Source organism: Octopus bimaculoides, chromosome 16 (assembly GCF_001194135.2).
Source record: "Octopus bimaculoides isolate UCB-OBI-ISO-001 chromosome 16, ASM119413v2, whole genome shotgun sequence".
Lineage (NCBI taxonomy): Eukaryota > Metazoa > Mollusca > Cephalopoda > Octopoda > Octopodidae > Octopus > Octopus bimaculoides.
In genome coordinates this window covers 37,576,088-37,589,180 of record NC_068996.1, presented here as the reverse complement: position 1 = coordinate 37,589,180, position 13,093 = coordinate 37,576,088, and the positions used below count along the sequence as shown (strand labels likewise).

The following is a 13,093-nucleotide window of genomic DNA, read 5'->3' as shown; positions in this document are numbered from 1 at the left end:
CAGAATCCCCGGCTGCAGTTGTTCTTTATTCGGGGTCACCAATTGTAGGAATTCTCCGGGCTGCGTTTGTTCTTGATTTGGGGTCACCAATTGTAGGAAAGTGGTTATACACCATTAGGTGTACCGCTTCCGTACATTAAATTTCTTGAAGAAACAATGGAACGCAGATTCTGAACTATCAACACAACAATATTTATTTACAGAGGAAATAGGCAGCACTTCGCCCTTTGGTTGCTGAGATGCCGTCAATGATGTTGAGTGGTTATTTGTCTAGCTCCAGAGTTGGAATGTTGGAGAGAGACTGCTACAACGTCTTGGCTCTTCGCCCGCTGGCGAGAAAGAGAGTGAATAAGGGCGCGAAGCTTGGATATCGATGACTACGCATGCGCATGAGACTCTTCCTGTGTTCCTTCCGGAACTAGTCCCTGTGCATGCGTGGCTTTCCGGAAATGTCATCTGCTATTTAAGGCGTCACTACACCCTCATAAATTTCTTCCAAAGAACAATAGAAAGCTAGCTTTATATACCAAATCGAATAGTAGTTATACTGACAATGCTAGTGGTTTTAATACTTAGAATTATCTATGAGGAGAAGTTTACAAACTTACAACATACCTAAAAGCATCTTGTAGATTCTTAAATAGTAAAAAAATTACTTGAGTTGGTTCCGGCAGGAACATAGTAAAAAAAAGTGGGTGACTGATGAACAAATGAGTAGGAAGAAAGAAGTCTGGGGTAGTGGCTCATAAACAAAACTCTTAACTATAATATAAGAAAGAGTTGAACTGTCTTTCATTCATGATTAGTAGTTAATACCGCAGCTGCTGTTTCCTTTGCCGTTGAAAGATTGACTAAAATATGGCACCCACAACTAAAATTAAGAACTGAATCAGCTAAAGTTCTCACAAACGGAATCAGGTTATCAACGAGGATATTCTGAGAGACAGCCTATCTGTACTATTGTTTAATATGCAACCAATATCATGTCAATATTAAAACTTCTTGCTTGGATCAGTGAAAGAGAACATAATCAGTATCAACACCATTTGGACAAAGGTGCTTCATGTATTGAAGAAATATACAATTAAATCATTCAAATTCTATCAAGTTCTACATCATAACCTCTGATGAGCTCTCTTGTGACCATACGTAGGTGTATTGCAACCAAAAGACTATGCTTTCTCTTCAGAAAATATGTCAGCTATAATTATCTACTGACCTCTACAAAACAAGTAAAACACCCACATTCTATTTTTGATCACATATATGAGAATTAAATTGACAATATTCATTCAAGCGTCCAAAAATATCATTCAGCTGATCTGCAAAGGCTTATCAAGATTCTACAACCATTGATCTATAAACACACTATTTCTTCTCTTGCCCTTTCTATTCTTACTACAATGATTTCTGCTTCACTGAACTCACACGCTGCTTTTGCTCCTTTTATCATCACTTGTGTCATCATCACTCCCAGGTTCTCTATTAAGCACTTAATTCAATTGTTTTTTTAACTACAACTATTTTCTAAAGTAATTCCTTCCTGATCAATGCTTTACCAAAGGTCATCAACCTAAAGATATTCAAACTGAATGTCACTTATATTGATTCCACTCTTACTTAATATCATTGACCTGGCTATCTAGCTTGTCTCCCAATGACAAGTACTGCAAATATTACAGAACAGAAGAAATTGCTACTTACAATGTACCGACATTTGGGATACTGGATAGGACACGTGAAGAAATCTGAACATTATAATAATAGCCAGCAATTTAAAAAAAATTTTTTATCAGCAGTGACACTCACCAGATCTCTCTCAAAGAAATTAGCCACTTTGTTTGTGTGTGAGTATGTGAGCTTCAATATGTATGTGAAGATCAGCAACAAGAAACTCTATGTAATAAATTGACAAGTTTGAGTCTCATACACATACACTAGCACCCTCACATACATGTATATATACACATTCGCGCTGGGAGTAACTAATATGGTTTATGCATTATAATTACAATTGCCAGTGTCAAACCATCTTTGATGGGTGAAACTTGAACATATCTCAGCGACCATTTGTCAATGTATCAAAAATATGCGACAAAGTTTTCAATAAGCAATCGCTAGAATATAATAGTAAAACCCCTCACAGAATTATAGACTCAATGCAAACTGATTACAGAGGCTTGACTGACACAAAAGATTGATTAATTGTTGTTATATATCATTAGTCATGAATGAGCCTTGCTATCTGTTATTCATGCAGAATCTGAATGTGAAACAATGCCATGCTAATGTGTATTAAAACCAAAGAGTTGAAAATAAACATCTGAATCTAATGCGAGCTTAAAAATAAGTGTTGAACACTTAAAATTAAGATATTTGAAGTAATTGCAGCATAGATTTCATGCTACAATAAGGAAACTATACCTGCAAACATGAAATGTTCAGAAGAATATACTTAATAATTATACTTTTGTTTAAACTTCTAATATTTTAGTATAAATATCTTTATATCTTATAATATAAACAATGCTTTTTTATCTTTGTAAAGATGAATCTAAGATACCTGCATTAGTGAACATAAACTCAAGGTGGTGTGACAGGTATAAAATTCACCTTGTAAATGAGAGATATGTGGTTCAATTCCCTACAGTGGGTTTGTTCTTTTTCAATCTTAATTTGTTGATTTTGAAATTGTAACATTTAGTATTGATTGTATGAAAAATTTAGCAGCCAATTTATAAACTATTCATATACTACATATTAGCCTTATCTATGCATTAAATCAAGAGAGAATATCTTTCTATGTTATGATGAACTAATACAAATACATATTTATGCCTAATTTGAGATAGATTGCATGTGCATGTGTGTGTGTGAAGGGAGCACGGATTCAGGTTAGTATAGCTGACTAATGAGAGATATCCAAATGAGAGATACATGCTTTGGTTCCCATCAATAATTTTTGAAAGTGCAATTTTTAATATTGTTTATATTAAAATCTTTGCAGTTTATAGGGTGTATGTTTTTTGTTCATGTGATTTTACTAATTTCATTATTAATTATTATTATTTATATATGTCATTGATTTTTTTTAAAGTTAGAGGAGAGAGAGAGTAGCATCTATTAATCTTTGTAATATCTCCCATACTGGTGTGGTTGTTGTGATTGATGTTCTGCTTGAACTTTTGTAGGTCAATGTCTGTAAGAAAAGTTTTGGTCAGAAGAGAATTCCATTTCCAGAGAAGTGCATTGGGAAAAGTGCTTGTTTAGTAGTGAATTCGTAGTAATGAAGAAAAGCATAATTAAAATTACATAAACACATCAGCCAACAATTTAAGTTTCTCTTCCTCCTCAGTAAATATATGTATTGGAAGCTGCTCCCCTAGTGATTCCATAATGTGACATGACTATATCACCAACATTTAAAAGTTCTGCAAAAGCAATCTCATTTCATTTGGCATCAGCAAATATTGTGAACATGTTTGGCATGAGAATCTCCTTGCTACACTGTCCATATGTTGACTCCATTCATTTCTCCTCTCTTCCTTTCAGGTCACAAAATTACAGTGTGTGCTAATGGGAAACTGTCTGGCCCACACTGTCAACTTTAGTGTCCCTCAAGGTTCAGTTATGCTTCAAACACTCTTAATTTCTGTACATTAATGATCTGCTATCTGTCATCTCTGACCTTCCTTTCCTCTTCAGTCTTCCACACTCATGTGTGTTATTTCACCTGCAGGCTAGGCATTTCACATCGAACTTGCACCACCTCTGTTAACACAGTCATCAAAAACGTTTTTCAATTGATACATGAAAATCTAGTTTCCTCCAAAAGTAGAAAAACATATTCTCTACTCATATCAAGGAAACAATTGTGTACCTATATCTCTCTAGTTTTGGAAAACATATAGGTTAAAACCCTTAAAATTACTGCAAATGCTAGACAACAATATTGGTACAAATGCTAGACATCAAAAGTTCTGATGATCTAACTTGACAACATATATATTGCAAAAAATACACTCTAAAGACAAACCTTCATCTTCACAGTCAGAAAATACTGGATTTCTATTCAGTTTCTGAATTTTTACAAAGCTTCAGTAAGCTAAACAGTGGAATACTACTCACATATGTGGGACAGTTCTATCCCTGCCTCTTTTCTCCATTCCTACCTCATTTCTCCCTATTGCAATAATCTCTGATCTTCTGAAATAGCTAATTGCAAAGCAATTCCATAATGCCTATCCAAAATCTTTCTCTCTCTCTCTTTTTTCTCATCACACTTGTTTTGTCTCTCAACCTATAGGCCAAATTTTTGACTATCTGGAATTCCCTCTCTATCCATGTTTTTCTGCAACCATTGATTTACAGATTTTCATGCTAAACATCAACAGTATTGATCTGAGTCATGGAGGGCCTTTGAAGATCACAAGCACTGCCCCCATTTTCGAACTAAGGGGGAAAATGTATCTTCTGGATTTTATATATTTTTTGCAGATGCTTCATCTGGCACACCTCTTGGTATGGCATCATTATATTCTTACGGGAGTTCAGAAATAGGTTCTGGAGAGATTGCTGCTGAGCCAAAAATGATTGGTGTCATTGGAAAAGGTTTATTATTTATTGAATTACATGTTAAATTTGAAATACTGATAGTTTCTATTTTATAAAAAAAAAATTAACTTTAGTATAATAAGATTGTTATCAATTTCCATTCCTTCAACAATAATGCAGAGATATGCAGGGACAATAGGAAAGTTGTTAGGAAAAATTTAACATATTGAAGAATTTAGCAGCACATTTTATTCTCTTTGTCTTTGCTTACTTGACTCAAAATAATACTTCCTCATATTATATACTTCAAAAATATTATCATATATTCATGTATAAAGAAAATAAGAAAATAGTGATAATAAATTAATAATTATTTATTAATTACAAAATTGGACATCATTTCTGACAGCTGTTTCGATTCAAGACTTTAGAAATTAATAAGTATAATTAAAAACATTTTCAAGTTGAATCTCATTGGAGGTGGAAAAAAATATACCCTTACATTTTCATATTATTGTGTGCTGAGTCAACACACAATAATATGAAAATGTAAGGGTATATTTTTTTCCACCTCCAATGAGATTCAACTTGAAAATGTTTTTAATTATACTTATTAATTTCTAAAGTCTTGAATTGAAACAGCTGTCAGAGATGATGTCCAATTTTGTAATTAATAAATAATTATTAATTTAATTATCTCTATTTTCTTAAAAATATATATAAATCCTAGTTTATCCAATTACCTTACAGCAAAATATTAACTGTAATATTCAATACTTTCTGTAATAGGTAATAAACCAGTATATTCATTGGATTTTATTATCCCTTAATGAGGTTTTTAACCTTTAATTGAGCTTTCTATAAAGAATGGCATGCAGTTGTAAAGATTTTTAACTTGCTTATTGAAGTGTAAGCACACCAATAGAAAAGCATCTAAGAAAGTAGTGGGACTATTTAATATGCTCCAAATTAAACTATTTTCACAAATAAATAATTTTTACTGTCTTCAGAAATAATATTATGTCCATCCAGTACAGCTGCAGGCATCAGACATACACTATTGTTGTTAGTACACTATTGTTGTTAGTTTTATTTGTTTAATTGATAAACGATTTGTAAACCTATTACTCCATATTTGATTCTGTTTTGATCAACTTTAGTCTTTTAGTGTATTCTGTCAATCAAGTAAGAGGTTAAAGATGATATTTTGTTAATCTGTGTTAGTTCACATAAAGCCAATGCTTCAACCCTGATTAAATTGTGGTGAGTGGATGAGATAAAAATTTGACCTAATTAGGATCCAACAGTTTCTAAAGAGTTGGTATCTGTTCTAACTGTTAAGAGGATTGAAGTTTGTAAAATAGGCTTTCACCTACTGTTAGTTCAGTCATCTTTTGAAAAAAATGATCAACTTTCTGAAGAAAGTTTTTAAAATTAGATAGAAGGTCTACATCTATAATATGCCTGTTGGATAGTAACAGGCAGAAATTATCTATACTATGACGAAAACTGAAATTTCTCCAAACTTGTGATGCAACAAAACTCTTTGAACATATAAACTGTAACTAGATACTTTCAGAGGATGTTGAGTCACAGGCATCTAACCAATTTAGGCTTGGAATTGACAAATATTGAAAGACCGATAAATTTCAAACCTTTCTAATACACTAAAAAGGCTTATTGCACATGTGATTAATAGACATCTTTCAAATATTTGAGTAAATGTTTTGGTAATCCAATGTCTTGGAGTGTGTTGATCTATTTATCAGATATCAGGAATAATTCAATATTTTAGCTATTTCCATTCCTGTTTAACAGATAATACAAAGACTTTGTATCTAATCCTTCTCAAAGCAAAATTATATTTTTTGTTGTGCCTTTACTTTTATAGGGTTAAATCCTGTTGAAACAAATTTGAACTCTCAAATGACTGGTTCTGAGATGGAATCATTTGAGCACAAATTGAATGATACGCACATGGGTAGCGGTGTTCATGGCATTAGCATTGCAAATTCTACAAAAGATAAGCTAATTTGCAAAGACAGTATGCAAGATAACAGTGACATAGAGGGTGATTCTATGAGAGAAGTAAGTATTTATCTCTCCCACTAAAAATCTCATCTTCTTCGTCATCATCACTGCTACATTTGTTGTTACCAGCACCATCACCACCACAATCATCACAGCCACCACCACTGCCACCAACCACGATCACCTACAATCACCACCACCACTGCCATCACCACCAAAATACCTCTGCCAACACCACCACCGCCACAATCACCACTGTTATCATCTTATCATCATTGTTGTCATCATCAACATCATTATCATCATCATCATCATCATCATCATCATCATCATCATCATCATCATCACCATCATTATCATCATCATCATCATCACCATTGTTGTCGTCATTATCATTATTACACACCAGCCGTTCGATAGCAAATGCTCACCTGAAGTAACTGTCATCCTGCTTCTGCTGATGTAATGCCTGTGCCTTTTTTTTTGTTTTAGTTTTTTTTTCATGCAAGCGTTACTTAGATGAATCTGCAATATCACATATCTCTTCACACCTCAACCTTATTACCATCACAATCATCTCTGATCTAATCAAACTGCTTCCTAATAACTACATTCTGTCATCAACTCAAAGCATCTCTTATCCACATATTTGTAATCCGTTTGCACCAGTATATTTAGAAAACTCACACATTATTAATCAATTATCTTAAATTATTTTCAATTATCCAAATTACCCAAAGATATATTATATGAAAGAATAAAGGTTCTTCCTATGAAAATTTTATGTACATCTAGAGAAAAGCAGGCATCTGTCATTAATTTATTGTAATTTTACTTTTGTTATGAGTTGAATAGCAGCGTTGATTTTTGAAAGAAGGAGAGCATCTTCACACATACGTAAGAAATATAATGTTGTATAGCAATAAAGCATTGACAATGAAAGGAAAGGGTAGGAAGGATAAGGACAACCACTTGAAATTAGTGTTCATTTAGGAGTTGGGACAAACACAGTGAGCTGATAAATATTGAAAGTAATATACAAATATACATTATGGTTATACAATATACAAAAATATAATTTGTAGTATGTTTTTATAAATATAATTATATAAAAATATAATCTATACAAAATGTGCTGTAAAGAGGTTGATATTAGGAAGGGCATCCAACCATTTAAACCATACTTGGAATTTGAAATTTGAAATCTAAAATCGAAATTGAACCAAATCTGACGACTGGCACCCATGCCAACCTCTCCTTCATTGGACACTAAACTCTGCTTGCAAAGACCTGTTGGGGCAAGTGAAATCGAAATTGTAATTGAACCATATTCGATGACTGGCACCTGTGCCAGTGCAGCACTAACAACACTGTCCGAGCGTGATCATTGCCAGAGCAGCTGTCTGTCTGGCTTCTGTGCTAGTGGCCTGTAAATAGCACCATTTGAGCATAATCGTTACCAGTGTCACCTTCTAGCATTTGTGCTGGCGGCACATTAGAAAATCATTCAAGCGAGGTCATTGCTAGTGCCACTGGACTGGCTCCCGTGCAAGTGGCATGTAAAAAACACCTTTTTGAGCGTGACCGTTGCCAGTACCATGTGACTGGCCCTCATGCCGGTGGCACGTAAAAGCACCCACTACACTCTCGGAGTGGTTGGCGTTAGGAAGGGCATCCAGCTGTAGAAACTCTGCCAAATCAGATTGGAGCCTGGTGCAGCCTTCTGGCTTGCCAGTCCTCAGTCAAATCGCCCAACCCATGCTAGCATGGAAAGCGGTTGTTAAACGATGATGATGAGACAATGCCAAAGCAGACACTGGACCATGATGCAGTCTTTGGACTTATCAGAACCTGTTAAACTGTCCAACCCTCGCCAGTATGGATGGAACATGGATGTTAAATGAAGATGACAACAAACAAAGTTGTTTTGTAAACATTAATTTTAAACAATATGTAACAATAGGTGATCATTGTGCTTTTATGGTAATGTGATGTAAATGAATAATGTGTAGACTTTTTAATGGACAAATATTAGTTACAGAAGAGGACAAATATTAGTTACATCTCTTCCCAAACTTGTTAAATTTATATTCCAAATAAAATATATTGAATTTAAGATATTTTCCTACATCAATTAGTGGAAGCAATGAAAGTTTTTATATCAATAATGTTTTATCTTTCTTGTCTCATTAAAGTCTAAACTAGGAGTAATTTATTGCTGTGTAGACTGTCAAATAAAAAAACATTCATAACTCAAATAACCTTGTTTGATTCCAAAGTTAAAAGTGTTAAGTGTAATTGTTATTCTTTCACCTCGTATCAGCTGTGATGAAAATCTATGATGAAAAGACTTTTATCTGTGAACAACCTGTCTTTCCTTACCAACAGGGAGCTGGCAAAAAGATTTTTTTAAATGTTTTCTGGTCATTTGTAATGTGTTCACACTAAAAGAATAGTCAGTAGTCAACAGTACTAATAACACATAACAAAGCAATGTGATAGATTTTCTCTTGATCACAAACTGAAGAGATATTAACGTTTCAGCTTGCATGCTGCCATGTCATGTAAAAGAGTGGTTACTTTGAATAATAGCTGATACAAAAGTATGTTATCCATTATCATCCCATCTTTTTTTTATATATCTTTCAGTAATGGTTAGATGGATTATATGCTAGTTAGGTATTGTGTTGTTACCCATTTTAGTGCCAAGTCTACTTGAAGTTTCTGAAGAAACCATTTATTTATACCTAAACATTACAATGATTACAAAAACTTACTTACTGGAGGCAGTAGTTCTTATTGTCAATGGTGAGTTATGTATGTGTGTTGGCCAAGAATTAGATACCAACACCTTTGAGCGAGACAAGAGATGAGAATTAAAAATGTTATATGTCAGTGCTTGAAGAACAGAGGATATTGTGTTTATTGTATACAATGTGATTCCTTTTAACTGAAGGTCAAACAGCTACTAAGAGTCTTGTATTTATCTGTCTTCACAAGAATCTCTCAACCTTTGCAATGATTGTCCCACACTTCTGTATTTATGACCATATTTTGGCAGGTAACTCATGGAAATTTCCAATTGAAATCATGTGATCAAACAATTGCAGCTGAAATACTGTTGATCCAAATTCAGTTATCTGATATACTGTGGTCTAGTTCTCATTACTGAGCTAAAGTAGTTTCAAATCTAAGCCTTGCTACAATATAGCACTAGATTTTACTGAGTTGTATAATCAATTGAAGTAAAGGCATCAACATAAACATAGGCCTGAAAATGTGCTAAAAGCACCTTAAAACAAAGGAAAAGTTATCAGAATCAAACAACAAAATATATAAAGATCTAGAAATCAGGACCACAAAGAAAGAAATGATAGGATTTAGAATATATAATAACCTAAATATGATGTAGATAGGATGTGTTTACTATAATTATTATAAAATGATCTTGGTAGGACTAAAAAATGTTAGATAGTAAGAGAATAGTTGTGAAGTGACAGATGTAGTCTTGCAATATAGTTTTCAAAAAAACCATTTGAAGTTGAGGGTTTCTCTTCATCCTGTGACTCAACAATGTTATCTACAAAATTCATTGTCTGGAAGTCTCTCTCTGTAGCTTTAGCCTCCCTATCAGTTGCTTTCATAAGTTGTTTGAAAATTCTTTTCAGATAACATGCCTTGAAGTTAGCTGCCATACTTTCAGCCATTGTCTGGTACAAAAGTTGTACTTTTGAGGATAAATTCTATTCTTACATTATCAGAAAGCTCATTTAAGTTCACTGGGTTGCTTGGTGCATTGTCTAAAAGAAGAAATGTTTTGTTGAAAATATATCTAACATCGTACCTTTCTACACTAGAACAAAAAAAATGTTTGTAAACCCTTCTTTGAAAAGGCTCTTGGTCATCCATACCTTCTAATTTAAATGTCAAATAAGAGACAACTTTAACATTGCATAATTCTTGAAAGCCCATGAATTTTCAGATTGAAACATGGGCAGGGGTTTTAATTTCATATCCGCCAATAACATTTTCTCTCAGGGGAAGCATCAGATGATTTTGGAAGATTTAAATCCTGAATTTGCTTATTCTTCTCCAGAAATAAAAATTCTAGCGTAAGATTCTAGAAAAGTGTAGTTTCATCAACATTGTATCCTTGCTCTGGTGTGTAGTTCCTTTTTTCCAGCTGCTTAAAATAATTAGCCTCAGTTTTGGTGCCAGCACTGGCAGCTTCAGCAGTCACATTTTTGTCGTGCAAATTTAAGCACTTCAGAAATATTTTTCATTAGAAGTTTCACCTTCCTTTTAGTGCAAATTATCATACAAACTTTAGACTTTATTTTATGGTGTTGATGGAGTTATTGTGGGTGGAAGTGGTGGTGATAGTGGTCATATTCTTCTTATTTGCATTGCTGTTGTTGTTTAGTCTCAATTCATTGCTAATTGACCTAAGATCAAAGACATTTCATTCAACATATGAAATACATTAGAGTCCTATGTTATCCCATGTGAATGTTTTGTAATTTAGATGAAGTTGTTTATCATCTTTATACTATTGTTGCTGTTGTTGTTTGTCATTAAAGAGCTGGTCAGTTGGTAATGGTCATAGGTGATTTGGTTTTGGTGTTGATGATAGATAGTGGTGGTAGTGGTAAAGGTTAATTTGTGTGTGTGTGGATCAGGTAATGAAAGTCACAGAGAGGGTCATAGCCCAACTAATTAGGGAGAGAGTTAGTTTAGATGAGATGCAGTTTGGGTTTGTGCCAGGAAGAAGCACCACTGATGCTATATTTCTGGTAAGACAGCAGCAGGAGAAATTCCTAACCAAAGATAAACCTCTATACTTGGCTTTCGTTGGCATAGAGAGAGCCTTTGACAGGTTCCCTGATCCCTTATCTGGAGGTCAATGAGGAAACTAAGGATAGATGAGTGGTTGGTGAGAGCTGTACAAGCCATGTACAGGGATTCTGTCAGTAAAGTGAGGGTTGGCAATGAGTATAGTGAAGAATTCTGGGTAGAAGTAGAGATTCACCAAGGATCAGTCCTGAGTCCCCTCTTATTCATCATAGTCCTCAAGGCAATAATAGAGGAATTCAAGACAGGCTGCCTCTGGGAGCTCCCCTATGCTGATGACCTTGCTCTAATATCTGAATCCCTACTAGAACTAGAGAAGAAGTTTCAGGTGTGGAAGCAAGGTCTAAAATCAAAGGGCCTTAGAGTCAATCTAGCACAAACTAAAGTCTTAATAAGTAGGAAGGCAGGCAAACCACAAATCCCTCCAGGTGGATGGCCCTGCTTGATCTGTAGAAAAGGTGTAGGTACAAACTCCATAAGATGTACTTGGTGTAAGCTATGGACACATAAGAGGTGCAGCAATATCAGGGAAGGGTTAACTGGGAAGATAGTTTTTGTGTGTGGCAAATGCTCAGGGGCAATAAACACCGAAGATGTACAGAAAACAGATTCCATCAATTCCAGGGAGAAAAACTAGAAGTAGTTGATAACTTCCATTATCTAGGTGACCAAGTCAGTGGCGGGGGTGGATGCTCTGAGAGTGCAGCTACTAGAATAGCCTGGGCAAAGTTCAGAGAGCTCCTATCTCTGCTGGTAACAAAGGGCCTTTCGCTTAGACTGAAAGGTAGACTGTATGATGCATGTGCACAAACAGCCATGCTACATGGACTGTGACTGCTGAGGACATGCATAGGCTTCAAAGAAATGAAGCTAGTATGATCTGCTGAATGTGTAATGCCAGTGTGCATACACAACAGAGTGTAAGCACTCTTGAGAGAAAAGTTGGACATAAGAAGCATCAGATGTGGTGTGCAAGACAGATGACTGTGCTGGTATGGTCATGTGATGTGTATGGATGAGGACAGCTGTTTGAAGAAGTTTTACACCCTAACAGTGGAGGGAACCTGCAGAAGAGGAAGACCCAGGAAGACATGAGGTGAAGTGGTGAAGCATGACCTTCAAATGTTGGGCCTCACAGAGACAGTGACAAGTGACCGAGACCTTTGGAGATATATGGTGCTTGAGAAGACCCAGCAAGTCAAGTGAGAGCAAAGCTGTGCCCGATGCCAGTGTCACATAACCAGTCCATTTAAAGTATCCTTTAATTGTTGGGCAATATGCTGTGCTTGAGAAGACCTGTTGAGTCAAGTGAAATCATAGTCATGGCTGTTGCCAGTGCTGCCTGACTGGCCCCCCTGTCAGTGGCATGTAAAAATCACCCGCTACACTCTTGGAGTTGTTGGTGTTAGGAAAGGCATCCAGCTGTAGAAACCTTGCCAGATCAGACTGGAGCCTGGTGCAGTTCCTGCCTTGCCAGTCCTCAAGTCAAACCGTCCAACCCATGCCAGCATGGAAAGCAGACGTTAAATGATGATGATGATCATCATAATATAAAGAGAGAGAGAGGGAGAGAGATAGACACACACACACACACACACACACATTGTGACCCACGAAAATATCACAATCCATGATTTACAGTTAAACATATACAAAA

The 13,093-nt window shown here is 35.2% G+C and overlaps 1 protein-coding gene across 3 annotated transcripts in view; it reads left to right on the top strand.

Moving 5' to 3' along the window:
* The window catches only part of LOC106873141 (uncharacterized), an 83,961-nt gene that overhangs the window by 60,218 nt on the left and 10,650 nt on the right, over positions 1-13,093 (top strand). Inside the window, exons 8-10 of one of the 3 annotated variants that reach the window (XM_014920372.2) lie at positions 2,549-2,653; positions 4,498-4,611; positions 6,446-6,642. In XM_014920372.2, coding sequence (XP_014775858.1) covers positions 2,549-2,653; positions 4,498-4,611; positions 6,446-6,642 — 416 coding nt within the window. The remainder of the gene's footprint in view (positions 1-2,548; positions 2,654-4,497; positions 4,612-6,445; positions 6,643-13,093) is intronic. The other 2 variants (XM_052973710.1, XM_052973711.1) reach the window with 2 other exon arrangements.